Below are 26,758 nucleotides of genomic sequence, written 5' to 3'. Positions count from 1 at the left end.
TGGGTGACCGAAGATTATGGTGGATAGCAATCTATTCAATAAGCCTATGTACTGGGATAGTTGTGAAAGAAAGCAGCAATAACCTAACAGACAAAAATCATAAGCTAAAAAATTACCAAGAGTTTGAAAAAATAAAATTGGTCATGACACACACTCCAAAAAACTTTTTATGGAAATTAAGAATCTACTTGTTTATAGATAGAACTCGTCATATTCCCAGACACATACCAGAAGGGTAAAGAAAAAGTCAAAAGTTAAAGGCAAATTACAGGTGGAACTAAATGGCATTTCTCACATGGTTTCCAAATTGGAAACTAGTATCCCACCGTTTCTGAGTAGAAGGCAATGGGGAAAATGATACACCACCTGCTCCACTAACTTGCACCTGTTACTCTTTGTCTCCAGAACATACACAGCTTTTCTTAGAATTTTGAGTCCTTACAATCCCTACTGAAGAAATAAAAAAGGCTAATGATATCCATACCTTCTCAAAAAACCTACAAAGTGGCTGCCTATAAATGTGGCCAATAATTTTCACACAATAGCCAGACTCTTTTCCAAGAAAGGAAGGTTTTGTGACCATAATTTCTATATTAATTTAGAAAATACTTGTTGTGGGGAGGTTACCAGGAATTCTTGCACTGCGTTTTTAAAAAGAACTTAACAGCATAATAGACAACGAAAACTGATTCTGCATCACTATAGGTCTTCAGTCATTTAATCAGAGGCTCTGAAATGCAGACACAGTGAAGCATTTTTAGGATGACAAAGCAAGAATGTGGCTATTCAGCCTGAAAATAAAGCAGCTTTATCTCAAAAAATGACCTGAATGTCATCAGAGCCAAAGCACCCTAAGATTCTAATTAGAGTGATGCTATTAAATGAAAAACTGCAGAAACCATTGGCTAAAGGATCCCTACAGGAGATAGCAACTAGAAACAGAGGTTTGAGGATGCACTGTCCTCTCTTTTAAAAAATGAAACCTGTTTATACTTTTCAGAGCACCATACTTCAAGACACAGCATGTCACATTCCAACTAACTGAGGGCAAAGTGTCTCAGAATGTCCAACCAATCACCAGCTACCCAGTGCTTAGAATAGCTAGGCTACTCTGACAAGAGATCCTTTTTATAAAGCAAAAAGCAAACCACCATACCCAAATAGAATATAGTAAAGTTCTTTCCAATCCTGCTTTCTTCAGAGAATGCCCATTAATTACTCAATAATAAAAAGATGCTAAAATACTATAGAAACTCTCTTCTAAAAAGCATAAAGCTCTTTGCTCTATTTTCCCATTAGGTTGTAATGTGAGTAAGATAATTGGTACCTTGCATCAAGAAAGACCATCTCCAATTTTTTCTTCCTGCCTCACCTAAAACATGTGTTTCTTCCTGGGCCATGTTCCTTTCCTTCCATCTTTTTTTTCCTACCTTCCTTCCTGCTTCAACCCTATCCAGCAGTTGCTCCTGCAATTCTATTCTCTCCTTTTTGTTTTTTCTGCACCATCGGTTTTGTCCCTGTCTATGAACCATTCCCATCAGCCTACACCTATGCTTTTATTTTTCTAATTTAAAAAGAAAACCTTTTGAAGTCTCTCTTGACCTAACTTTCTCAGTCCAGTTACCATTTCTTTCTTTATATTTATACCAAAACTCCTTTAAAAATTTGTCTTTGTTCACTGTCTCCAACTCCTCTCCTTCCATTCACTCTTGGACCCATGTTGGTCAAGTTTTTACCCCCAACACTGAAATCAATGACCTCTGCATTGTGAAATCCAAAATTCAAGTCTCAGGCCTCATTGTACTTGACCCATTGACAGCACTTCACAGCAGTGAAGTATGAAGAACATACTTTCTTCAGTTGGCTTCTAGGATAGCACACTTTCCCGAATGTTCTCTTAACTCACTGGGTGTTCCTCACAGTCTCTTTTGCAGATTCCAACTCATCTCCCTGAGCTCTAGCAAGCTGGAGTGCCCTAGGGCTTAATCCTTGGACATTTTCTCTTCCAAGTTTACAATCAATCCCTCTCTAGGTGATCTCTTTCAGTATCACAACTTCCAGTACCATGAGCTGATGACTCCTCTGTTTATATCCCCAATGAGACTTCTCCCCCAAACTTGGTCCTATATATCCAGCTAACTCTTGATATCTCACCTTGAGCATCTAAAAAGGCACCTCAAAGGTTATCATACACAAAATAGTAGATCTTCAAAACAAGATCCTGCAGTCCTATCCATCATGGTAAATGGCAGTTCTGCTCTGCCAGCTCATGTTGAAATGTTGGTGCCATCTTTGACTTCTTTTTCTCATCTGCCCTGCATCTGATCCCTCAGCCAGTCCTGGTAATTTTCCATTCAAAATACATCCAGAATCCAGTCTCTTCTCCCTGCACTCTGGTTCTAGTCACCATCTTTGCTGGCTGGTCTCCTGGCTTCTATATATGCCCTTCTATAATCTATTACCAATTCAGCTACCCAAGGGATCCTTTTGAGCCATAAATCTAATCACATCGCTCCTCTTCTCAAAATGCTACAGTGCTTCCTATGACCTTCAAACACTACGTAACATGGATCTTTAATTCCCTGACATCTGACTACAAGCCCCCTCACCTGCTCTGCCCCATTCATTCTGCCACCTTTGCTATTGCTATAACATGCCACCATTCTCTGACATCAAAGTCACTGCCCTTGTTATTCCCTCCACTTGAAATCCTCTTTCTCAGAGAGCCCCATAGCTAGTTCCTCATGTCCTTCAGACCTTGACTCAAACGTCAGCTTCTTGGTGCACTCTTCTCTGGCCACCCCATCTGCAATTTCAACTCACCACCTCACATTTCCTATCCCTTTTCCATGCTTTGTTTTCTTCTCCTTAGCACTAAGCTTTATCTAATGTATTATATGTCTTACCGATTTATCTTATTATTGTCCATTTTCTCACTGGAATATGAGCTCCATATAGGCAAAGGGTTTTGCCTATTTAGTGAATTACTGCATCCTAAGCCACCTGTACAAATTATGACATGTAAGTATTCACCAAATATTTGTTGAACAAGTGAATATATAATTTATATAATTTACCCATGCATCATGAAGGAGAAGCATAAAGTAGAAATTGTTACCCCACTGGAAAAAGTCACCATCCTCCCTCAATTCATATGGACCTAGGATCTCACCTGTACATAAGTACATTCTGCACAGGTAGACTCTAAGTGTCCTCAGCCTTCAAGTCAAGAAACTCAGCCAAGGAGGTTCATGCTGTCTTCTGCAGGTTTCCATTACCCTCCACTTCCATCTAGATCACTTTATTTCTAGGGCCTTTACTTTTCCTAGTTCCTCACCGATGCTATATCCAAGCCCACCTAACATCAGTGTTCATATTACAAGATTTTTTAAAATTGCTAGGGTAACCAAGAATTACTATAATCAAGAAATATTTGAGGCCAAGGGAACTAATCCTGTCTTTCTCGGTCTGGGAATTCTTCCATTAACAGAAGCTGAATTTGTATGGAATTCAGCTATAACAGTGGACACAAGACCTCCTGGAATGTATCTTTAGCATGTTAAAGTACATTAGGTGGGGCATGGTGGCTCACGCTTATAATCCCAGCACTTTAGGAGGCCGAGGTGGGTGGATCACTTGAGGTCAGGAGTTCGAGGCCAGTCTGGCCAACATGGAGAAACCTTGTCTCTACTAAAAATACAAAAATTAGCCAGGTATGGTGGCACATGCCCATAGTCCCAGCTACTCAGGAGATTGAGGCAAGAGAATCACTTGAGCCTGGGAGGCAGAGGTTTCAGTGAGCCGAGATCGCGCCGCTGCACTCCAGCCTGGGAGACAGAGCAAGACTCCGTCTCAAAAAATTAACAAAGTACATTCTAGGACTCATCACCTTGAAAGAGTCTATTTCTTTCTTCTAAATAATAAGGATCTCAATGCAGGGATATTCTTGTTGTTATTCCTAAATGCACTTCACTACCTGGAGACAATCTATCTCCTATGAAGAAACCATTATGGTCTCTGATGCAGCTCCCTTTTTAGCAGCTTATTGATCTACAAGCACCCAGCCAGCTACCACACCACTGCGGATATGTGTAATAAAAGCTGATACAGGCATGCTGCTGGCAGAGGAGCACAAATGTCCTTCTTTAAAATGTTAACAACTCTGCCACCTTCAGTTTTAAATGCCACCTTCAGTTTTAAATAGACCACCGGTTTCCTACAGGTTTTTTAATAAATATATATATATAAAACAATAAATAATAATAATAATAAATAAATATATATATATATATAACAAGAGACAGTTTTCCAGGGAAAGGGTTACCCACCATTTTATGAAACCTGAATTACTGTATAACTCATTAATAATATTCACAATTTTTTTTTAAAATTAAAGCCAGCTCTTCAAAGCACAAGTTTAACAGAAATGTGTATCCAATGGTTATTACTGAATTTTGACCTATAGCACTTTATACAACTTTGGCAGAAAGTGCTGGAAATCATTTTCCAGCTTAACCTAGCATAATTAACTCCTAATATAAATCCAGGAGTTACGGGGGTCATAGGAAATGTTTCCTTGATATGAATCATTTATTCAACCTAGTTTAGAGAGCCAGGCAATGCAGCCATATCTATATTTATCTGCTAAAAGCAAAATAATTACTCTACTTATCTGAGTTAGGTGGCAATGGGCTGTGCCCTTCAGATCTTATGGCTAAAGGAGAAGTCCTTAAAACCCTGACTGTGAGATGACCTGGACTGAACAACAGTCACTGGCATTTCCAAAGAGAATCTGCTTCTCGGTGAGACCCTAAGGAGCGAAACTCTCTCACATATTGTTAACCTGGAATTTGGTGGTCTTTGTAAGAAAAGATGTGTTGACTGGCCATGACATCTCTCTGTCCCTGAATCCCCCTACAGGGGACAAATGCTTTCTGTAATGTTCACCTACCACAATAGGGACAGATACACCAGAAAATCAGAGGCAGATACCCACCATGTTTTCCCAACATCACTGACCCACTCTTTTTGAAAGTAATAAAAAGAGAACTGAGGAATGAACCAAAGAAGAGGAAATTACAGAAGGCACAGTTTGCTTTCTTTCATCAGTCTGTTTTCATTATCTGACCAAAGTCACTATCAGAGGAGATATGAGGAGGCTGCTCTCAACAACGTTTGAGAGAGAGGCTTCATCAAGACAATCCAAGGACATTACTGATGATAAACATTGAGAAACTTGGAAATGGATGCTGAGGGAATAGTTGGATATGCCAGTAAAAGACTCAGAAGTAGGCTGGGTGCAGTGGTTCACTCCTGTAACTCCAACACTCTGGGGTTTGGGATGCTGAGGTGGGAGGACTCCTTGAGGTCACAGTTCAAAGCTGCAGTGAGCTATGATTGCAGCATTGCACTCCAGCCTGGGTCACAGAGTGAGACTCTGTCTCTAAAAAAAAATTTAAAGGTCCAGAAGCAAATTTGGAAATTCTTATATTCATGATAGGAACAAGAATGGAAGTAGGCTTCTCTGTATCCAAGGATGCTAATGACAGGAACAGTCTGGGAAAGCCATGAAGGGTAGTGAAAGTGGACAAGATTATCATGCAGTGGTGGCTAGTTTTTTTTTATTATTATTATACTTTAAGTTCTAGGGTACATGTGCACAATGTGCAGGTATGTTACATATGTACACATGTGCCATGTTGGTGTGCTGCACCCATTAACTCATCATTTACATTAGGTATATCTCCTAATGCTGTCCCTCCCCCCTCCCCCCACCCCACGACAGGCTCCAGTGTGCGATGTTCCCCTTCCTGTGTCCAAGTGTTCTCATTGTTCAATTCCCACCTACCTATGAGTGAGAACATGCGGTGTTTGGCTTTTTGTCCTTGCGATAGTTTTCTGAGAATGATGGTTTCCAGCTTCATCCATGTCCCTACAAAGGACATGAACTCATCATTTTCATGGCTGCATACTATTCCATGGTGTATATGTGCCACATTTTCTTAATCCAGTCTATCATTAATGGACATTTGGGTTAGTTCCAAGTCTTTGCTATTGTGAATAGTGCCGCAATAAACATACGTGTGCATGTCTCTTTATAGCAGCATGATTTATAATCTTTTGGGTATATACCCAGTAATGGGATGGCTGGGCCAAATGGTATTTCTAGTTCTAGATCCTTGAGGAATCGCCACACTGTCTTCCACAATGGTTGAACTAGTTTACAGTCCCACCAACAGTGTAAAAGTGTTCCTATTTCTCCACATCCTCTCCAGCACCTGTTGTTTCCTGACTTTTTAATGATTGCCATTCTAACTGGTGTGAGATGGTATCTCACTGTGGTTTTGATTTGCATTTCTCTGACGGCCACTGATGATGAGCATTTTTTCATGTGTCTGTTGGCTGCATAAATGTCTTCTTTTGAGAAGTGTCTGTTCATATCCTTTGCCCACTTTTTGATAGAGTTGTTTGTTTAAATTACTTTATGAATTGGGGATAGGGAGGCTTTAAGAAAAAATAAATTGAAGTTTATCATATGCATTACAAAACAATTCACATCAGGGTTCCTTTTAGTAGTGAATCCCCCACCCTAGCCCAATGAAGTTATGAATCTTTTTAAAATGAAATTTCCAAATCTAGTACATTAACCGAGATAAACTTTCATTCATTCAACAAATATTTACTAAGTACCTATTATATCCCATGCATTACATCCATGCATTATGCAAAACCCTGTGGATAAAAGGTGAATAAGAAATAGTTCCAAAATGGTCTCAAAAGGGAGGGAAACATATGGGTAAGCAAATAAATATGACAAAATGTCACTATCGCTGGAAAGAATATATGTTTGGTGTGTCCAGAAGCCTAAAGGAGGCAGAAAGCACTTCGACCTGGTAGTTGGGGATGAGGGGACATCCAGCAAGACTGGGAGGAAGGGCTTTAGGCTGATTCCTAAAGGATTAGCAGGCACTGGACAGGCAGACTCGGAGGTAGAGGGCCGAGATGGGGAGGAGGCTTCCGGACAAAGGAAGCATCATGAGCAAAGGCTCCCAAGGGATAAAACAGCTTAACTTGTTTGGGGACACAGGAGTTCTTCATCATGACTAGCGCAGAGTGTGCTGGTGTGGAGGAAAGTATGGAAGAGACTGGAACGGCAAGATGGGGAAGTGGGGACAGGCATGTTAACAGCCTGGTGGGGCCATATTTGCCATGTGCCATGGTGAGGATTATGGACTTTATTCTGATGGTGGGCTGTGGAGAGCAACTGAAGGGCTTCAAGAAAAGTGATAACATATTAGTGCTGTATTTAAGGAAAATCACTCTGAGTAGGAAACCCTGACAAGAGATTAGAGAAGAGGGAAACCAAGTAGTCAGTGCTGCCAGAGCCCGGGAGACAAGGAAGGACCCTAGGATAGGATGGGGAGATGGACATAAAAGTTATTAGGAGTTAAAGTGACTTGTTCACCACTTGGATGAGTCAGGCAGAAGAGAAGAGAACCTTGAAGATGAGCTCCGAGTCCCTGGTTTGGGCAAGTAGAGAGGCAATGAGCCATGTTCTCCAAGACAGAGGAAAATGAAGAAGAGATGAGTCTGGAGGAAAAAGATAAAATAGATTCCTTTGGATCCATGTGTGATCCTAGTGGAGATATCCAATAGGCAAGATGCTTGGATGGAAAGACTGGCTAGAGATTCCCAGTGCAACTAGTCGTGAGCATAAAAGAAAATGGCCCTAGACATGGCTGAGACTGATCCAGGAGAAGGTGAAGAGTGAGAAAGAGAAGTGGAATTCTGAAGGATATCCACACAATCTGAGGAAGAAAAACTGGCAAAGGAGAAGGAACAAGAATAGAGCTACACACAGATCTGGTAGAGAACGGTGTCTGGAAAGCCAGGGAGGTGAGGTTTTTCAGGAGCAGTCCCAGGAGGGGGATGGGTGAGGAAACCTAGCACATGGGAGTGCATGGGAGGTGCACATGAGGAAAGAAAGAAATCCAGGTAAGCAAAGAAGCCACAACCAAAAAGAACAAGGGCCAAGCAAGTCACCTTCCACTGTGTTGATGTTGACATTGAGGAAGGAGTGAGAGAGAAGAGGTTGAAGACAGAGGCCAGCCTTTTCCAAAGTGGAAGGTCATTTGCCTCATGAAGTGCAACATGTCTCCCTCCCCGCAGAGCATCAATAACCAGGCAGATCACCCACCTGGGACCTTCAGCACAGGCCTGTCCAGGGCTGCATCTGGGCATCTCTTCCAGCCCTGTGGTTACCAAAACATGAGCACTGAAGTTATTCTGCTTCAACACCCCTGAAATCCCTTGGAACTTTCATGATCCCTTGGTAATGAGAGGCCAGCTTTGGTTTTTTTAAAGCATTATCAACTGAAAAATGGAGTTCCTGCTATAATTCTGAGGGGATTTTTCTATTCCAGTTATAGTTTGTATAAATAGAGAAGGCAGAAACACATGATCTTAACATAGGGACTCTTGGCTGAAGCCACCTTCATAATCTTCAGAATAAATGATTGATACCTTAAAGTTTTACTAACACTCTCTACTCAGTTTCAAAAGTGCTATGAAAACTGCTAAAGAAGACAAATATACTCTATTTCTTTTCTATCAATTCTCACCTTTTCTTTACTAGTTCTCACTGAATTCTCTTCCCTGGGGTTAAAATGCCTTCTGAGAGGTCTGTGCTCAATCCTGGGTTTGTCTCACACCCTCAATAGCTGGTTACTCTCTGTCTCAGTGCTCTATCTATTTAAAGTTAAATCTATGATCAAGTTAATTGAAAAAGTGACTTTAGTGGCTCTTGGAATTCTTGATTTTTTTCTCCACAAGCAGCAGGAAATTTAAAAGGGGGTGGAATGACTTGTCCATTAGTCTCCGTCTCAGTAATCAATCATTGTAAAGCCCTGATTTCCCCCTCTTACACATCAGAAGAGAATAAAGCAAAATGTTATTCTGTCTACACTCTTCTCTAATAGCTAATTTCAAGGAAAACTGTTGGTTAGGGATGAACTGATTCCCCTTTTTTCTAAATGCTTCTTGTTCCTACTTACAAAAGTCAACCACAGACTGCCCCAAAGACAAAGTTTTCTGGTAATTTTCCTTAAATGCATCCTGCACACTGAACAACACAATCTGAATAAAATTTTACCTTTTTTATCAGAATTGTAACAATCACTCATGTGGCTTGAATGTGCATGCATATGAATATTTGCTTCAGATCTTCTGTTTTTTTTGTTTTTAAAAAACAAAACACCAGGCCAGATGCGGTGGCTCACACCTGTAATCCCAGCACTTTGGGAGGCCAAGGCAGGCAGATCACTTAAGGTCAGGAGTTCGAGAATAGCCTGGCCAACATGGTGAAACCCTGTCTCTATTGAAAATATAAAAATCAGCTGGGCGTGGTGGCAGGTGCCTGTAATCGAGGCTGAGGCACAAGAATCATTTGAACCCAGAAGATGGAGGTTGCAGTGAGCAGAAATCACACCACTGCACTCCAGCGTGGGTGACACAGCAAGACTCCATCTCAAAAAATAAATAAATAAATAAAATATCATAGATGCTTTGGAAGTTCCCTGGCACCCTTTCCAATTCCATTTCTTTCCCTTTCTTGAGAAAAGTAAATAGCATCCTTCATTTTGTGTTTATTAGTCTCATGCATATTTTATGCATACAATGCAAATATGTTTCTTTAGAGAATATCTAATATTGTTTTACCTGTTTTTGAACTTCGTATAAATGGCATCCTATTCTATATTTCATTCTGCACCCCACCTTTCTTACTCGAAGTTGTGTTTATCCATTTGGAAATATATACATGTGCTTCATGTAGTAATATTAACATACATGTGTTATACAATAGAAATGATCACAGTATATTTGAAATACATGTTTTAATATTAATATTAATTGAGTCAGGCATGATGGCTCATGCCTGTAATGCCAGCACTTTGGAAGGTTCAAGGCAGGCAGATCACTTGAAGTCAAGAGTTCGAGACTAGCCTGGCCAACACGGTGAAACCCCATCCCTGCTGTACAAAAATTAGCCAGCAGTGGTGGCAGGCACCTGTAGTCCCAGCTACTCAGCAGGCTGAGGCACAAGAATCGTTTGAACCGGGAGATGGAGGTTGCAGTGAGCCAAGATCACACCACTGCACTCCAGCCTGAGCGAGAGTCTCAGTCTCAAAAAATAATAATAATTAATATTAATACATGTATTTCAAATATACCATGATCATTTCTATTGTATGAATATACCATACGTCATTATCTATCTTCTTACTAATGAACATTTACATCTTTTGTTTATTTTGTGATACCATCACAAACAGTGGTGCCATGGACATTCTTGGATGGGCTTCACGTGCTCATAAGTGGAAGGGCCAGGCCACAGGCACGCACGTCTTCAACCCATGAGAGAGTGCCTCATCTCTCTCCAGTGTTGTGCCAGTGAGCAGGCAGCATCGCCTGAGCATGGAGCTTCTTTCAGGTAAAAACAACCCTAGCCAATCCAGGCCTGTGAAATACTCCAGGCCCTTGGGGAAATGGAGCTGCATTGCCTAAATAGAATCACTATTATAAAGATGAAGAGAAATTGAGGGCAAAACTGAATGAGAGGGACTCCAGAGCAAATAAAGTGTCCAACAGAGTGAGCTCCAGAATATAGAACAGCAGGGCATTTTAAAAAGCAGGAAATGATATAAATGCATGACGATGACCTAATATAAAGTAAATTGCCTTTTCTTGGCAAAATACTTTGACGCCAAAAAAAAAATCAATTTAAATAATTCAGATACTGCAGTCTCCCATAAAAGCAGCAAATCTGTCAAACTTCTGTGAATGCTCACAGCAGCTTGTACTCAGACGAAACATCACCTGTAAATGAATCCTAGTGGCTCCTGGAAGGTCATTTAAATGCCATCTCTGTACATACAAATTTACAAAAAACAGGCCAGGCACAGTGGCTCACACCTGTAATCGCAGCACTTTGGGAGGCTGAGGCGGGTGGATCACCTGAGGTCAGGAATTCAAGACCAGCCTGGCCAACATGGTGAAACCCCATCTCTACTAAAAAAAAAAAAAAAAAAAAAAAAAAAATACAAAGTAGCCGGGAGTGCTGACAGGTGCCTGTAATCCCAGCTACTCAGCAGGCTGAGGCAGGAAAATCACTTGAACCTGGGAGGCAGAGATTGCAGTGAGCCGAGATCGTGGTGTGGCAGTGGGCGCCTGTAATCCCAGCTACTCAGAAAGCTGAGGCAGGCGAATCACCTGAACCTGGGAGGCGGAGGTTGCAGTGAGCCGAGATTGTGCCATTGCACTCAAGCCTGGGCAATAGAGTAAGACTCAGTCTCAAACAAAAAAAAAACAAAAAAAATTACAAAACAAACTCTTTTCATCTTTGAATCACCTGTTCACTGCCTGGCTTATATTTATACTTGCTGTTTTTAAACATTATGAATATACGATCTCTGATATGACATGATTTATAAAATTTGGGCAGCAATGGCTGCCTTTTAGGAGAAGGACAGGCATATGGGGGACAAGCAGGGGTGGCAGGGCAACTAGACAAGCATTACCTAGTCAGCGCTCATAACTATTAAGGGAGGCTGAGATTCCACCTTATCAATCCACAAATCTCTCTCTAAGAACATCTAAGGATCACATGTCCCCTTTTTTACAAAACATGCCCTGACTGCTCCCAGATGGGGCCCAGCCATCCAGGCTCCCAGCACAGAAATCTCCTGTAGAACCAACTAGGGTGCTTGTGCTTGTGAGTTTACCTGCCTATCTCCTCACTTTTTAGCTCCATGAGGACAGAAACAACAGATTTCACTCAAAATCCTTCACCTCAAGTAATGGGCCTGGCATTGTTGGTGCTTAATAGACACTTTTTTTAATAAGTTCAGTGAAATGCTCTTCACCATTCAATGATTTTTAAATGGCCCGAGGGATGTATTCATTAGTTTTCCTTGTTTTATATATTAGTACTCCTTAAAAGCTCTGTTTAGAAAAAGCAAAACAAATCTAAAGCTCAAAAATGTTTAGCTGTAAGCCCTACAAAGGCAGGAATTTCATGTTTTACTAACTTCTGCATCCCAAGCATACTTTGGCTGTGCCTAATACATAGTAGGTGCTCAATAAATGTGCTGAATAGGCAGGGCGTGGTGGCTTATACCTGTAATCCCAGCACTTTTGGAGGCCGAGGCAGGCCTATCACCTGAGGTCAGGAGTTCGAGACCAGCCTGGCCAACATGGCAAAGCCCCATCTCTAATAAAAATAAAAAATTAGCCAGGCATGGTGGCATGTGCCTGTAATCCCAGCACATAGCCTGGGCAACAAGAGCGAGACTCTGTCTCAAAAAAAAAAAAAAATTGTGCTGAATGAATGAAGAGCCTTGACTATAAAGTATTCCACACACTAAACAGAATCCAGTCCTTTTCTCTATTAAGTGTTTAAATGTATTTATTTATTTTCCTGGGGGTAATTTACCATTTTAACCACTTTTAAAGTCCAGTGGCATTAAGTACATTCACACTGTTGTGCATCTATCTTCACCTTTCTCTTAGGTTTTTCATTTTAAACCCTGAACTGCACATCACATTTCAAGCCATTTGAAAGAGGAAAAGTTCATTTTTATTACATGATTGTATAGTGGTAAGAAATTAGCTATTCCCATTGCAAACTAGCACCCAGGATGATCTCTTTAGAAATCGCTTTGTCTCTCATGTCTGTCTGTCCGTCTGTCTGTCTCTCTCTCTCTCTCCCTCCCTCTCTGTCTTCCCACCCCCTATCAACTTTCACCTTGCCCCTCTTTCCACCCTCCCTCAACCATGTACCTATTATCTACTCTTTGACACCTAAATCTAACTTTCTCATCAAATGTAAAAGTGTGAAAGGGCTTGGAGTTTATAGAATCTAAACACATCATTTTACATGTGAGAAAATAAGTCGTATAAAAGAATACATGAATTCTCTCAAAAACAGCAATCAAGACATTAGAATGATTTTTCCATCTATTCATCCACCAAGTCACACCCTTCCTCCTCTGTGTATTGTTTGCGAGTAGTAAGTTATAAATATATCTGCATCTAAATAAACGCTTGTGATTCTAACATCTAACATCTAGATGTGTGTGTGGGGGGGGAGGGTGTCTGTGTATGATAGGTCAAACTAACCCAGAGGTCAAGCTAAACCCAGAGTGTGTTTAGCATTCTGCCTGAAGGCCTAGGATTACTTACTAACAGCAAAGAGGGGGAAATGTTTTTAACTGACAATCCAAAGTGGAATATACAGTATTGATCCTCTAATTGACCCTACAGTAAAAGAATAAATAAACTGACCTCTTCAACAGAAAAAAACGGCTCTAGATCGAGACCACGGTGAAACCCCGTCTCTACTAAAAATACAAAAAAATTAGCCGGGCGTGGTGGCGGGCGCCTGTAGTCCCAGCTACTCGGAGAGGCTGAGGCAGGAGAATGGCGTGAACCCGGGAGGCGGAGCTTGCAGTGAGCCGAGATTGCGCCACTGCACTCCAGCCTGGGCGACAGAGCGAGACTCCGTCTCAAAAAAAAAAAAAAAAAAAGAAAAAAACGGCTCTAGACTTTGTTGACTCAACAAAAAGAGCTCACTCCTGCATTCCCTGACTAGTTGATTCCTGATCCAACTGATGCAGGTAAGACCTCCTGAGGAAGCACCTGATACCACTGCACATGACAATGAACTTGGGAAACCATGAGCTGGAGTGTAAGCTCCCTTAGGACAAGAACCAACCATGCCTTTTTGTTCTCCCTCCACACGTAGCAAAGAGCTCTGCACACAGCAGGTGCTCAAAACACATCTCTTTACTCCATGCATTCATTTGCCCAGTGAGTCACAGGTTTTCTTCTTGAATCATTGACTCTCACTGGTTAGTTGAGTTTTAGGATGATTGAGGAGGAGAGGTGGGACTATGAGTGTGTTTATTTATTACATATGGGCATACACATGGTGTATATGCAAGGAGGGGCACATCATGTATACAAGACTATGGATGTTTGCATATGTTTCTTTGAAGGTGTGTATGTCTTAAGTTTTTTAATCAATCAGCAAACAGTTTTTCAGAACCTACTAAGTACAGGACCCCAAGTGTGTTTTAGACATTAAACAGTTCCTGCCCTCTAGGAATTCAATAAAGAATGCAGAAAGAAACAGCCTGTGGAGGCCCCTCAGCTAATGAAACCTCCTGAACTCCAGTCTATATTAGGTTTGCCAGCTCTTTTCCCTGCAACACCCAAAGCCTCCTTGTGTGGAACTACAGTCACTTGTCACTGAACAACGGGGATATGTTCTGAGAAATGCATCGTTAGGCGATTTTGTCGTCATGCAGACATCAGAGTGTACTTCCACAACCTAGATGGTATAGCCTAGTACACACCAAGGTTATGTAGTATAGCCTATTGCTCCAAGGCTATAAACCTGAACAGCATGTTACTGTACTGAATACTGTAGGCAATTATAACACAAAGGTAAGTATCTGTGTTTCTAAACATGGGAAAGATGCAGTCAAAATGCAGTAGAGAAGACAAAAAATGATACACCTGTGGAGACTCTTACCATGAATGGAGCGTAGAAAACTGGGAGTTGCTTTGGGTGAGTGAGTGAGTGAGAGGTGAGTGGTGAGTGAAAGTGAAGTCCAAGGACATTACTGTACGCTACTGTAGACCTTATAAATACTGTACACTTAGGCTACACCAAATGTATACAAAATATTTTTCTTTCTTCAACAATAACCTCAGCTCACTGTAGATTTTTTTACTTTACATACTTTTTAATTCTTTTAACTTTACAACCGTATGAAATATTTTCTTTCTTTTTTGTCTCTTTTTTTGAGATGGAGTTTCACTATTGTTGCCCAGGCTGGAGTGTAATGGCGCAATCTCAGCTCACTACAACGTCCGCCTCCCAGGTTCAAGCAATTCTCCTGCCTCAGCCTCCCAAATAGCTGGGATTACAGGCATGTGCCACCATGCCTGGTTAATTTTTTATATTTTTAGTAGAGATATGGTTTCACCATGTTGGCCAGGTTGGTTTTGAACCCCTGATCTCAGGTGATCTGCCCACCTCAGCCTCCAGAGTGCTGGGATTACAGGTGTGAGCCACTGCACCCAACCTCTTTCTTTATATCCTTATCCTATAAGCTTTTTTCTGTTTATAAAATTTTTTATTTTTCAACTTTTGAAACGTTTTTGTTAAAAACTAAGACACACACACACACACACACACATTAGCTTCGGCCTGCAGAAGGTTGGGATCATCAATCTCGCTGTCTTCCACCTCCACATCTTATCCCACTGGAAGGTCTTCACGGGCAATGGCACACATGAAGCTGTCACCTCCTATGATAACAATGCCTTCTTCTGGAATCCCTCCTGAAGGACCTGCCTGGGGCTGTTTTACAGTTAACTTTTTTTTATAAGCAGAAGGATTACACTCTAAAATAATGATTAGAAGTATAGCATAGTAAATACATAAACCAGTAAGTCATTTTATTATCAAGTATTACATACTGTACATAATTGTTTGTGCTAGACTTCTATACTGCCGGCAGTGCAGTACGTTTTTTTACACCAGCCTCAACACAAACACAGGAGTAATGGGTTGCTGCGCTGTGACATCTATGATGTCACTAGGCCATAAGAATTTTTCAGCTCCATGATAACCTTATGAGACCACTGCAGTCTGTCTTTGACCAAAATGTTACGGGGCACATGACTGCATTTCATTTTTGCTTTACTTGTCATTCTTCCCCTTTGCGCTTCATAAAGGCAGACCTTCATAGTACCCACTGCCCTGTGCTATATTACACATGATTCATATGTTAGATATTATTTTTACTCTATGAGTATTTTTTTTCAGAAGGAATCTCACTTTGTCACCCAGGCTGGGGTGCAGTGGCATGATCTCGGCTTACTGCAACCTCCGCTTCCTGGATTCCAGCCATTCTCCTGCCTCAGCCTCTTGAGTAGCTGGGATTACAGGCATGCGCCACCACGCCAGCTAATTTTTGTATTTTTTTGTAGACACAGGGTTTCAACCATGTTGGTCAGGATGGTCTCAATCTCTTGACCTCGTGATCTGCCCGCCTCAGCCTCCCAAAATGCTGGGATTACAGGCATGAGCCACCGCGCCCAGCCGTGAGTATTTATTATTGTCCGTCTCTCCCCTCTGGAATGTAAGCTTCTCCATTTGGTCTAACACTGGACCTGATGCACAGCCCACAGGCCCTCAATAAATACTTGTTGAATGAATGAATGTGTCCTTCATGTCTATAACTTCAGCATCTACCACAGCGAGTGAAGTAAATAAGCAAAAGTTATATGACAAAATGTGTATGCACTTTGGTCAGTGAGCTTCAAAACAGGGTGTTTGTGCCACTCTCATTACTCCAGTTTAGAACTGAGATTCCAAGAGTATTATTTCCTTTTTCCTCTCAATTTGTGGAATCAATATCCCAGTTTCTTCTCCACCTCACTCCTGCCCCAAGAGATTCTAAGATGATGGTAGAGTGTGGTGGGTGAGTTCCCACATCCGGAGCCAGAATTCAAATCCTGACACCTTCGTTTCCTAACTAACTGTGAGACTTCACAAGTTATCTGAACTTTATGTGCCTCAGTTCCCTCAACTTTAGGATGAGAATTTAAAATAATACTAATACTTCCTAGGGTTATTATGAACAATAAATTAGCTAATACATGTAAAACTTTTAGGAGAGACCTGGCATCAAGGCTGGCTATAATTATCATTAATCTCTTTCCCACCCCATCAGCTTTGCAAGTGACGTTTAATGGAGATGGAGGGGGCACGAAGGAAGAAGGGAGAAGCTTGTGAGAATTCTGTGAGTTGATGATGGGAAATTAAAATATAGATTTACCATAATTGACCATGAACTAAAGCCTTCTGCCCAATATATTCAAGTAACAAAGTTTCTTTTTTTTTTTTTTTTTTTTGAGACGGAGTCTCGCTCTGTCGCCCAGGCTGGAGTGCAGTGACGCGATCTCGGCTCACTGCAAGCTCTGCCTCCTGGGTTCACGCCATTCTCCTGCCTCAGCCTCTCCGAGTAGCTGGGACTACAGGCGCCCGCCACCACGCCCGGCTAATTTTTTGTATTTTTAGTAGAGACGGGGTTTCATCGTGGTCTCGATCTCCTGACCTCGTGATCCGCCCGCCTTGGCCTCCCGAAGTGCTGGGATTACAAGCGTGAGCCACCGTGCCCGGCCCAAAGTTTCTTAAAGTGTAGAATGATATACTTAAATTTAAACCCAAGTTATCATGGAATTATACTCATCTGAAACAAAGTTACGTGCTTGGTTCTTTTAGAGGCTATAGGCTCTACGTGGCGCTGTCCAACAGAATTTTCTCTGATGGTGGGAATGTTCATTGTAACCTGCACTGTCCCATACAATAGCCAGTAGGCACATATGGCTATTGAACATTTGAAATGTGGCCAATATAACTAAGGAAATAATTTTTGTTTGTTTATTTTTTGAGATGGAGTCTCACTCTGTCACTCAGGCTGGAGTGCAATGGCACGATATCAGATCACTGCAACCTCCACCTCCTAGGTTCAAGCGATTCTCCTGCCTCAGCCTCCTGAGTAGCTGGGATTACAGGCACACACCACCACGCCCAGCTAATTTTTGTATTTTTAGTAGAGATGGGGTTCTCACCATATTGGCGAGGCTGGTCTCGAACTCCTGACCTCAAGTGTTCCACCTGCCTCAGCCTCCCAAAGTGCTGGGATTACAGGTGTGAGCCACTGTGCCCAGCCTATTTTATTTAACTTTGGTTATTGTTAACTTGAACAGCCACATGTGTGTAGTGGCTCCCCAACTGGGCAGCAGAGCTATAGGGGATTTGATATACGAGCTCCCTGACTTGGTCCATGCCTGCTCTCCAGCTCCTGGTCTGCTCCTTTTCCTTGCCCCAGAAATCAACACGCACAAGACCAAACTGCTGTTCCACACCTCTATGGCTGTGCGTATGCTGGCCCATTGCCTGAAATATCCTTCCTCCATATCCACCTCCAAACCTTATCAAACATCTTGTTCAGATTTCATTTCCTCAGGACAACTTTCCTTAACCTCCTCCTGCCTACCTCCCGCTACTGCCGACACAATCTACCATCACTTCCTCTGTGTTCCTCTGCATCTGTTTCTGTCGCTGCACTCATCATCCTGTAGTTGTAACCTATTTTCTGTGACACTAACAGGCTATGAAAATTTTGAGGACCAGGTCTTATGCATTTCTTCATCCTAGCGATGTGTGCCCATCACACAATACATGTGCAGTAAATATTTGCTGATCCTGTTATTAATTTTTAAATATGTGAATGTTTTCTTAAAATTATTTTTGGAGTATTGACAACCACTGTGATTATGGGAACTATTTAAGTCAAAGTCTATTATAAAGCCAATTTTCAAATAATAAAAAGTTCTTAGAGTATCAGTTGAAGTTCTACTTATTTCAAACCATATCAACATAACATTTTAGTACAAACCAAATAATATAATTTTTCCCTTAGAGTTCCCTAGAACAAAATCCTACCTATAGCTCCTCCTCCTAAGGGTCAGAAGTCTCTTGGATTTCAGAAACTGATCTTGTCACTGATCTGTCCCCAGTGCCTGCAGTGACTGACCTGTCCCCAGTGCCTGCAGTCACTGACTAGGGAGACATGGATGAGATTTAAAAACAAGAAGACAAAAGGACCTGATTTAAGGCTTGTCATGGATGCCATGAAATAGGAATTCAGGGTAATCTACCCTTGGGGCACCCTATATCCAATCTTACCCCCAAGAAGGAAATAATTAAAACCTTATCCATCACAAAAAATAATGTCCATAAGTGATGTGTGTCTGCTTAGTGACATGTTATCCAAAAAAGAATTGTCCGTTTTCCTTATTCTTTGGCAAAGCTCAAGAAATCGTCCTTTCATAGATTATGTAGCATTTGTTGCAATATTAACCTGGCGTGATAGCCACACTGGTTCATATTTTCCCATCACGATTTTCTAATTTTTTACTTAAATTCTCACACAAGTGTTTCTATAATTAGAATAAGCTCGGATGTATACATTTCTGTGAACCTAATTTGTATGAAATATTTCCCAAATACCAAGCATCTGGTGAATGTATTTTACAAATGATTGTCTTTCCTGACCTCCAGGAACTTACAGTTCAATAATGCAAACAAATGAATACACAGTGATGAGAAATGCATACGTGTGGGTACAGCATGGCAGAAGGTCCTTGAGGAGAATGGATTTCAGAATGAATATGAATCCAGAGGACTTTACCTTCAAATCAGACATAGATTTGATGTTTGTTTTCTTATTAATTATGTGGTTTTATGTTGAAATGCACAAACAGCACTTTCTAATGTAATGAACATCGATTTAACAAATAACTAAGTTCTTTAGATCATTTAGATAAGTCTGTAATTTTCCTACATATTAACAGATTTTAAAGTCTTTTCTCTGGTTTTCCTTTTCCCTTGTCCAATACATATCTTCCAGAATTTTAATCAAAGTAGATATTTCAAAGAAGACAGTGGTCTGAGATCTCTTTTGCAGTTTCTAATGAATAATGTGAGATAAACATCTTTTTCTAAAATGTCTCATTTAAATATAGGGATATCAATTTCTCTTTTTAACCTCCTTATAAAATCTGCCCATCTAAGAGGAACACTGATTAAGTGTAAAAATTATGTTCTATATGTTATTGGAATTGCTTGTGAATTCTACTAATATAACATGCACTTATTTCCAAAATGTGTCTATTGCTGCTCAGAAAAGGAAGATCTGGTTTTCAAAGAGTGTGTTTTGAGGTTAAAAATGAAAATAGTGACCTTAACTCTCTCAAGATTTGTGAGGCTGGCATGCCATCTATCTCAATAATACCTAACAAGAATGTCAAATGGACAGAAACAGCCATGGTAAGCGGGTGCTTGCCGCTGACAGTGATTGCTGTATTTTGGGTGATGGGGAACACCATTTCCATTAGTTCAAGTGAAATAATATGCCCTGCCAACTCTAGGCATCAGTGTATTCAATACCCCTGCTGTGCCATGTCCATTTTCTGTTGCTGCAATTAAAAATCAGTCGATACAAAGTCAAAATGTTGTACATTCTTCCCCTATCCCTTTCCCTGTCTCTGTGTTTCCAGCTTCACCGGAAGAACATGTCACTATGGCAACCAATCCCTCCGGTGCACAGACCTAGTCAACCTTTCTAGTCAGACTGCCAAGCAAAGCAACAGGGAATCAAAGCTCTGAACGGAACCGCCAGAAACCATGAATTCCATCCATCTCCCTTTCTCTAAGTGGGGTTAACCAACACAAGAAGGGATACCTCTCTTATTCTAGAAGGCATTCAAGGAAGGAAAAGTAAGAATATCCTTCAGCAAATTCTCCCAGCGTTTGCTGTTCATTATTAACACGAATTCTCCCTCACATTTCAGCTAACTTCCTCTTATTTCAATTTTAAAGAAAGCAGAAAATCATGGATAAAATAACACTTTATAAATCTGAGAATCTCAACACTGTTATAAGGTCACTCATTGTCAAAAACTATTCTAGGCCCTCTTGTTTTCCTGCCTTGACATCCAAACCCAAGTTGGTCTCTTCTGGACTCCCCTAATATTTTGTACATCTTTACAAAGTGGTAGTGCTCCAAATGGGTCACCTTGTTCCAATAAGAACCCAATTGTGAAGCAAATGGGATATTGGTTGTATTAACACACCCATGACAAAATCGGCTAAAATCCCTAGTCATTCTAAAGAAGCTACAAAACAAACACTTAGATAGATTCTGTCTCTGCAGCCACCTCACCTAAATCTGACCTGACCACCTAGACCAGATCCACTGCTTGTCATTCTTAAACAATTGACTTTTTTGCAAATTAACAATTTTTTCTGATCAATTGCACACTTGTATCTATCAAAGAACATCAGTTCTCATAAATATTATTTTAATACAGTAGCAAACCTCACAGCATTATAATGAGACATTAAGAACTGCTTTTATATCTTGGCCTCAAAAACTTTGCAAATAATAGTATCTTTGTCATCTTGACATCACCATTTAATAGTTAAAGAGAATGAAACACAAGGGGGAAAAAACCAGACTCATAAAATCTGCGCATCTTCCTAGGATGTAGCTACCACAGAAGAGAACATATTCCTTTCTTCAGAGCAGTATTAATACACATTCAAACAATATTCCAGTGGGTTGACAACAGGATGGTTCCCAAAGTATAAATCATACAAGGTTTACAAATTCCATCAGATAAGCACAATTTTTTAAGTAATGTGATCGTATTAAAGTATCAAATAAATTTGTATCATTAGCAAATGCAGCTTGTTTTCTGTTTTGACATACACTTTGGGAATTTTTATATACATTTTCTGAAAATCTTATTTTTTTTTCTCTGACATGCCCACTTTGGTGTTACTGAAAGAACTATTTTTTTTTTACTTATTAGACCTTGTTGATATTTGATGAACATAAGTCACTACAGTCAACCACTGTTTCAGAAGGAGACATAAAGAATTGTGATATGATGCTGCTGGTCAGCTGGCTTTGAGCTGCTTACAGGGCAGGGGCTGTGATTTATTGATGTTTATATGACCAGTGCCTACACCATACCTGGTATTGTATAGCGCTCAGCGAACGTTTCTGGTTTGAATAAGGCCTTCTCTGTGAAATGTTTCCCCCAATTTTCCTTGATTAAATCAGTTCAACAAAAATTATTAGGAGCCTGTCTACCCCTGACACATGACTCCTAAAGGGCTTCCTTTAAGAGCACAAACAACGTTCGAGATTCCCTTCTTCTCAGAGGCTGATGAAGCATTATCCTGGATAAGAACCCTGGACCATGGGGTTCCACTCGAATCCCGACAGAGACGCGCGAAAGGAGAGGCAGGGGAGAGATTTAAGCCTGCACCGAGCTTCATTAACAGCTATTGGGAGGCAAGTTCTGGCCCCGAGGCTCAGCCAGGCCTGGATAACCGGCCCGCCTGGAACCCAGAGACCTGATAGCCTGTGGCCTGGGGAGGAGACGCGAGGGGCTGCGGGGGCCTAGAGGCGCCGGGCTCTCCGCAGCGCCACGCCTTGCGCCCGGCGCTTACCTTTCCGAATGAGGGCGGCGATCTCGGGGTCGAAGCCCTGCCGGTGGCACTTCCTCCAGAGGCCCATGTTGGTGGAGTTGTACTGCCGGCTGCACTCGTCCGCGGGGCTCATGGCGAACAGCTGTCGGCGATTCCGGGCCCGGAGGAGTTTGCCCTCCCAGCGGTCCAGGCGCGAGCGGCTCGCCCGGAGCGGCAAGTTGTTGTTATTGTTGTAAATGAAGCCGGGGTCGACCCGGCGGGTGTTGAAGGCCTTGCACCTGTCCCTGTGCTTCCTGGCGTCCGTCTCGTACCAGTGGTCGGAGCAGATGGCCACGGCCAGCATGCCGAGGGCGCAGAGCGCTAGCGAGAGGCCAGTGTAGAGCAGTAACCTTCCGGCAGCCATGCCTCCGCTTGGCGCTACACCATGGGCATGATCCGCCGCAGCCTCGCCTTCCCTCGCCGCACCCGGAACAAAGCGGCCGGCGGCCGAGCTGGGGGAGGGGGCAGGAGAGGGACTCGCGCCGCGGCGCCCCCTCGGCCCCCGCCTACCGGAGCGCGGCCCGAGGACTGCGGGGATGGGGGCGGGCGGCCTAAAAAGTTCTGATCCGGAGAGGCTCCCGCGGGCTCCTGGGCATCCTCTGAGGCAGGTGCAGCCTCCGGCGGCGGCGAACCCAGCGCGGCCGCCTCCCGCCCCCTCCCCGCCCCGCAGGAAGCGACTGCCCCGAAGCAGCCGCCTCGGCTCCCAGCCCGGCTTCGGGCGCCGCTGCCCTCGGGCCGGAAACTAAATGCCAAGTGTCCTCGGCTGCGGTGGGGCTTGCGGCGGTTTCTTTGTGCAGGATGGTGACGGGACAGAACTCGCCTGTCTCTCTGAGGGAGACGGGGGGTGCTGTCAGGAGGCGCCACTGGACCACCGGGTGAAGTGGAACGCCCCCGATGCGGCCGGCGGGCGAAAGAAACCTCCAGGAGCTGGGGCCGGCTTCTCCGAGTCCCTCCTGGGTCTCTGGCTCAGAGACTCTCCCCCTCTCCGTCTGCAAGCAAAGACCTGGGGCGCGCACCCAGAAATGTTCTTCCTCTTTGGGTCGGGTCCTCTTAAAATCTCCGTTCTCTGGTCACCAGCAGGTCGGTTGCTCCTTCTGACCCGCGTGCTGCGCTCAGAGGCGCACTCCCCGCGGACGCACGGTCTCGGCCGACCTTTCACCGCGAGCTCCCCGGTGCCCTGCCTCTGGCATCGCCATTCAGGCGGCCCCTCAGGCCGACAGCGCGTTCACCTGGGCGGCGTTACCGGACGAGTCCCGGCCTGGGGTCTGCGGAGACTGGGCGGCTGCTGGCGGACGCGAGGGGCGGGCTGCGCGACTGAGGGCGCACCGGGCAGCGCTCACTGCGCGCGGCGCTAGGGGCTCAGCCCACCGCGCCTTCAACACCATGGACAGGTCACGCCGCCGCGGCGCGCTGCCCGCCCAGCCGCCAGCCCCCGAGCGTCACGCAGCTCTTCCCAGCGCAGTCTTCTGCCTGGAGTGTCCACCTGGCCGCCTCCGGACCCGGCTCTCCCGCGACGCCTCCGCCTCACTTCATCTGGCACCCGGGAGCCCCGAGAGCCTGCCGCCCAGGTGCAAAGAAAATGCCGCAGGCACCGAAGAAAACCCCGGTCCCGGTCCCGGCCCCTCCAAACAATCCGCCCCTTTCTCCAGCCACCTGAGCCCCTGGCACTCTGGCACCCCGTCTGCTCTGCCCAGCTGGGCTCAGTCGCTCTCAGATTGCACCATTTTCTTCGCAGCCCACCCGGGCGCCGAGATGCAGGCTCCCTCGGCAGCGTGCAGAGAATCCCGTCCCGGCCTCGGCGTCCCACGATCCGGCTCCCTGCGCGCGGTGGTCGCCGAGATGAATGGGGAGAGGGTGGGGGAGGGAGGCTGGGTCACTCGGCTTCCCCTCGTCGCCTCCTCCTCTAGTCGCGGCGGCTCCGAGGCCTCGCAGGCTCGGCTGGTGCCTGGGAGGCGCGAGAGCCCAGGCTGCGCCCAGGGGACTGGGAAAATCGCAACGCCCGGGTGCGGGCGCCGGAGGAAGCCGCTGCCGCGCTCTCTCGTCGGGCGCGGGTAGCTGCAGCCTTGGCTAAAACCCACAGACGAGAACACCGAGCGCGCAGCCAAAAGCTAGTGATGTCATCCGTGCAACGTGAGCCTCATCTCTTATTTTTCTAGTCTCCTTAAAGATAAACTGCACCATTTCCCAGGCACGAAATGTCTAAGTCTTATTCTTTGACCAGGCAAGTCAATGGTGTCTAGATAGGTATGTGCCCAACCACATCCATATTTATGCACATATACATATATGTGGTATGTAGCATGTTTCCATGCATTATTATAAATTTAGGGATGTTGCCTACAGTTCCTGTGTCTCTTTTCAGCCGAGAAAAATTCTTTGAAATCCACCACAGTTATTTAAAGGAAAAACTGCTTATTGCGGAGTCGGCCTTCAAAGGGGCCAAGCGAGCTCCCTGCATCCCCAGTTTGGGTCGCTGGTGACTTGGGAGGCATTTGATCTTTTTTCCCCAGAAAGCCACAGGCGCTACCTTGCAAGCTACAGGCGTTTCCACCCAAGACTGAGCTGAGAACGGCTGCGGAGTTATCTGGCCAGCCCCAGTCCAGTCCCAAGCCAGAGCCAGGCACCCCGACACACACCCACCCTCCTCGGCAGGAACAGAAAGAAGAAATTTGGCTGATCCACTCAAGACAAGGAGAGAAATTTAATGGTGGATGGGGGGTGGTCGGTTAGTAGATATTTTGAAAACGCTGGAGAGCTCGAGCGTTGAGGAGGGGAGGTGGGGTTAAAGGAAACCTCGATGCGCGGTTTGTCATTTTGTAAGGGTGGCCGCTGGATTTAGGCTCTGCAGGGGCTCTGGGAGGTAGCGCCGGACCCCAGACCTTGAGCCGGTGGGCCCCAGGCAAGCCCCGCTTCATCCCAACTTCAGCCCCCTGCTCTGCTCACGTGAGACAGCGCCGCAGAGGCTGGGAGCCTCCCTCCCGGCATCAAACGCTGGGTTTTTCACTCTAATGCTCACCCCTCGTTTTCACCCTCACTCCAAAGTCGAGGTCCGGCATTGCCAGGTAAAGAGTCGCCCTGGGGAAAAAGAGAGTGTCTGACACCCTGCTTTGCACAAAGGGGCTTGTGAGCCAAAATGAGCGCACCTCCACCATATTCTTTTTGTCTTTTTTTTCCCTCTCTCTCTCTCTCTCTCTCTCTCTCTCCCCTTCCTGCATTTTGAAAAGCGCGAACGAGGCGTTTCAGTGCCATCTAGTGGGGGAGGGGCGTGCCTCGCTTTCGCTTTTCACCCCTGGATTCTGCAATGGGATTTGCCCAAGGGACAGCAGAGCCTGAGGAGGCCCGCTAGATTCTCGGGTGCCCGGCTGGTCGAAGGACTGCAGGCATGCGCCCTTGGCCAGATCTCTGCCCTCTGGCTTCCCTAGGATGTCGAGATGGAGTCAAGTGACTTTGGCCCCAGTGTCTTCTCATCTTCCTTTCTACCCACCCTCCTTAACCAGTGCACCCTCCCCCAACCTTGAAAATAGAGAAACAAATAAGCGCAAACACTGTGCACTCATGCAGACAACATCTTAAATTTCTAAAGTTATCTTCTTGACTAAAGTCCAGAGCACTTTTAGGCTAACAAGCTGCCTGCATTTGATAACAGGGAGGTAGAAAAGGGGTGAAATGACATGTCTACAAGGTCACTCGCGAAATCAGGGCACAGGGGGCCTTCAAGCCCCAGTCTCCTGGTTTCCAGCTTTCCTCTCTTCTTAAACCCAGCTGAAGGGGGGTGCCCCTGAGACCACCGGCAGTCCAGGCAGTTGTTCATTCCTAGTAAATGTACCTGTTTATTTTGTCCTTATCTTTCCTTCCTCTTCCATTGTGCCACCCATCTAGTTTCTCCTGGCCTGTACCTGAGGCCTGCTTCCAAGGATGTGCCTGGCCCACTCCCCAAGGTCCTCAGCAGTACGTATTTCGGGCCCTGCTTGCAGTGGGAACCCAAATGGTACACTATCCTCTTTACTGAACATCATTAAAATTCTATTTTGAAATGTTTGTCCTTGATGAAATCCCAAAAATCCTATACAGTTATTGATTCATGGCCTCCTTTGAAGTGCAATTACCTTGGGTAGCCCTATATTATTATGGGATGATCCTGGTCCTCAGGCTAAGACAGTTGCAAGACTATCTTTTCTTAATTGGGTGATCTAAGTTTCTTCCTGCTGCCTGCTTCCTGCTTCCGATTCCTTCCACTCTGCTAGCTACAGCATCACCATCTTTGTGTTTCCAACCTATTTCTTCCCATTTGCACCAACACTGTCCCAGATCATAGGATTTCAAAATCAGAAGAGTCTTTAGAGTCAAACATACATGTACTAATGCATGAATCTCTTTTACAACATTTTCCAAAGAGTGAATGACCAGCTTCTGCTTGCACACTTGAAGTGATGGGGGAATCACTTTTTCTGCAAGCGGCCCACTCCACTTCGGACAGTGTAAGTAGCTACACAGTTCTTCCCTATACTGAGCTTTCTCCTAAGTCTGTATAATTATACTCATTGGCCTTTGTTTTTGCTTTCTAGAAGCCCACAGATG

At 44.1% G+C, this 26,758-nt stretch overlaps 1 protein-coding gene across 1 annotated transcript in view; it reads right to left on the bottom strand.

Annotated features, from left to right (window-relative positions):
- TMEM178B (transmembrane protein 178B) overlaps positions 1–22,564 on the bottom strand; it is a 414,373-nt gene extending 391,809 nt beyond the window's left edge. The window contains exon 1 of the mRNA XM_055284269.2: positions 22,163–22,564. Within this exon, the coding sequence (XP_055140244.1) occupies positions 22,163–22,544 (382 nt within the window). The 5' untranslated portion in view covers positions 22,545–22,564. The remainder of the gene's footprint in view (positions 1–22,162) is intronic.
- Between the last annotated feature and the right edge of the window lie 4,194 nt (positions 22,565–26,758).

Source organism: Symphalangus syndactylus, chromosome 6, assembly GCF_028878055.3.
Source record: "Symphalangus syndactylus isolate Jambi chromosome 6, NHGRI_mSymSyn1-v2.1_pri, whole genome shotgun sequence".
Taxonomy (NCBI): Eukaryota; Metazoa; Chordata; class Mammalia; order Primates; family Hylobatidae; genus Symphalangus; species Symphalangus syndactylus.
Note: the sequence above shows the minus strand (reverse complement) of the source record. Positions and strands in the feature narration are given on the sequence as shown.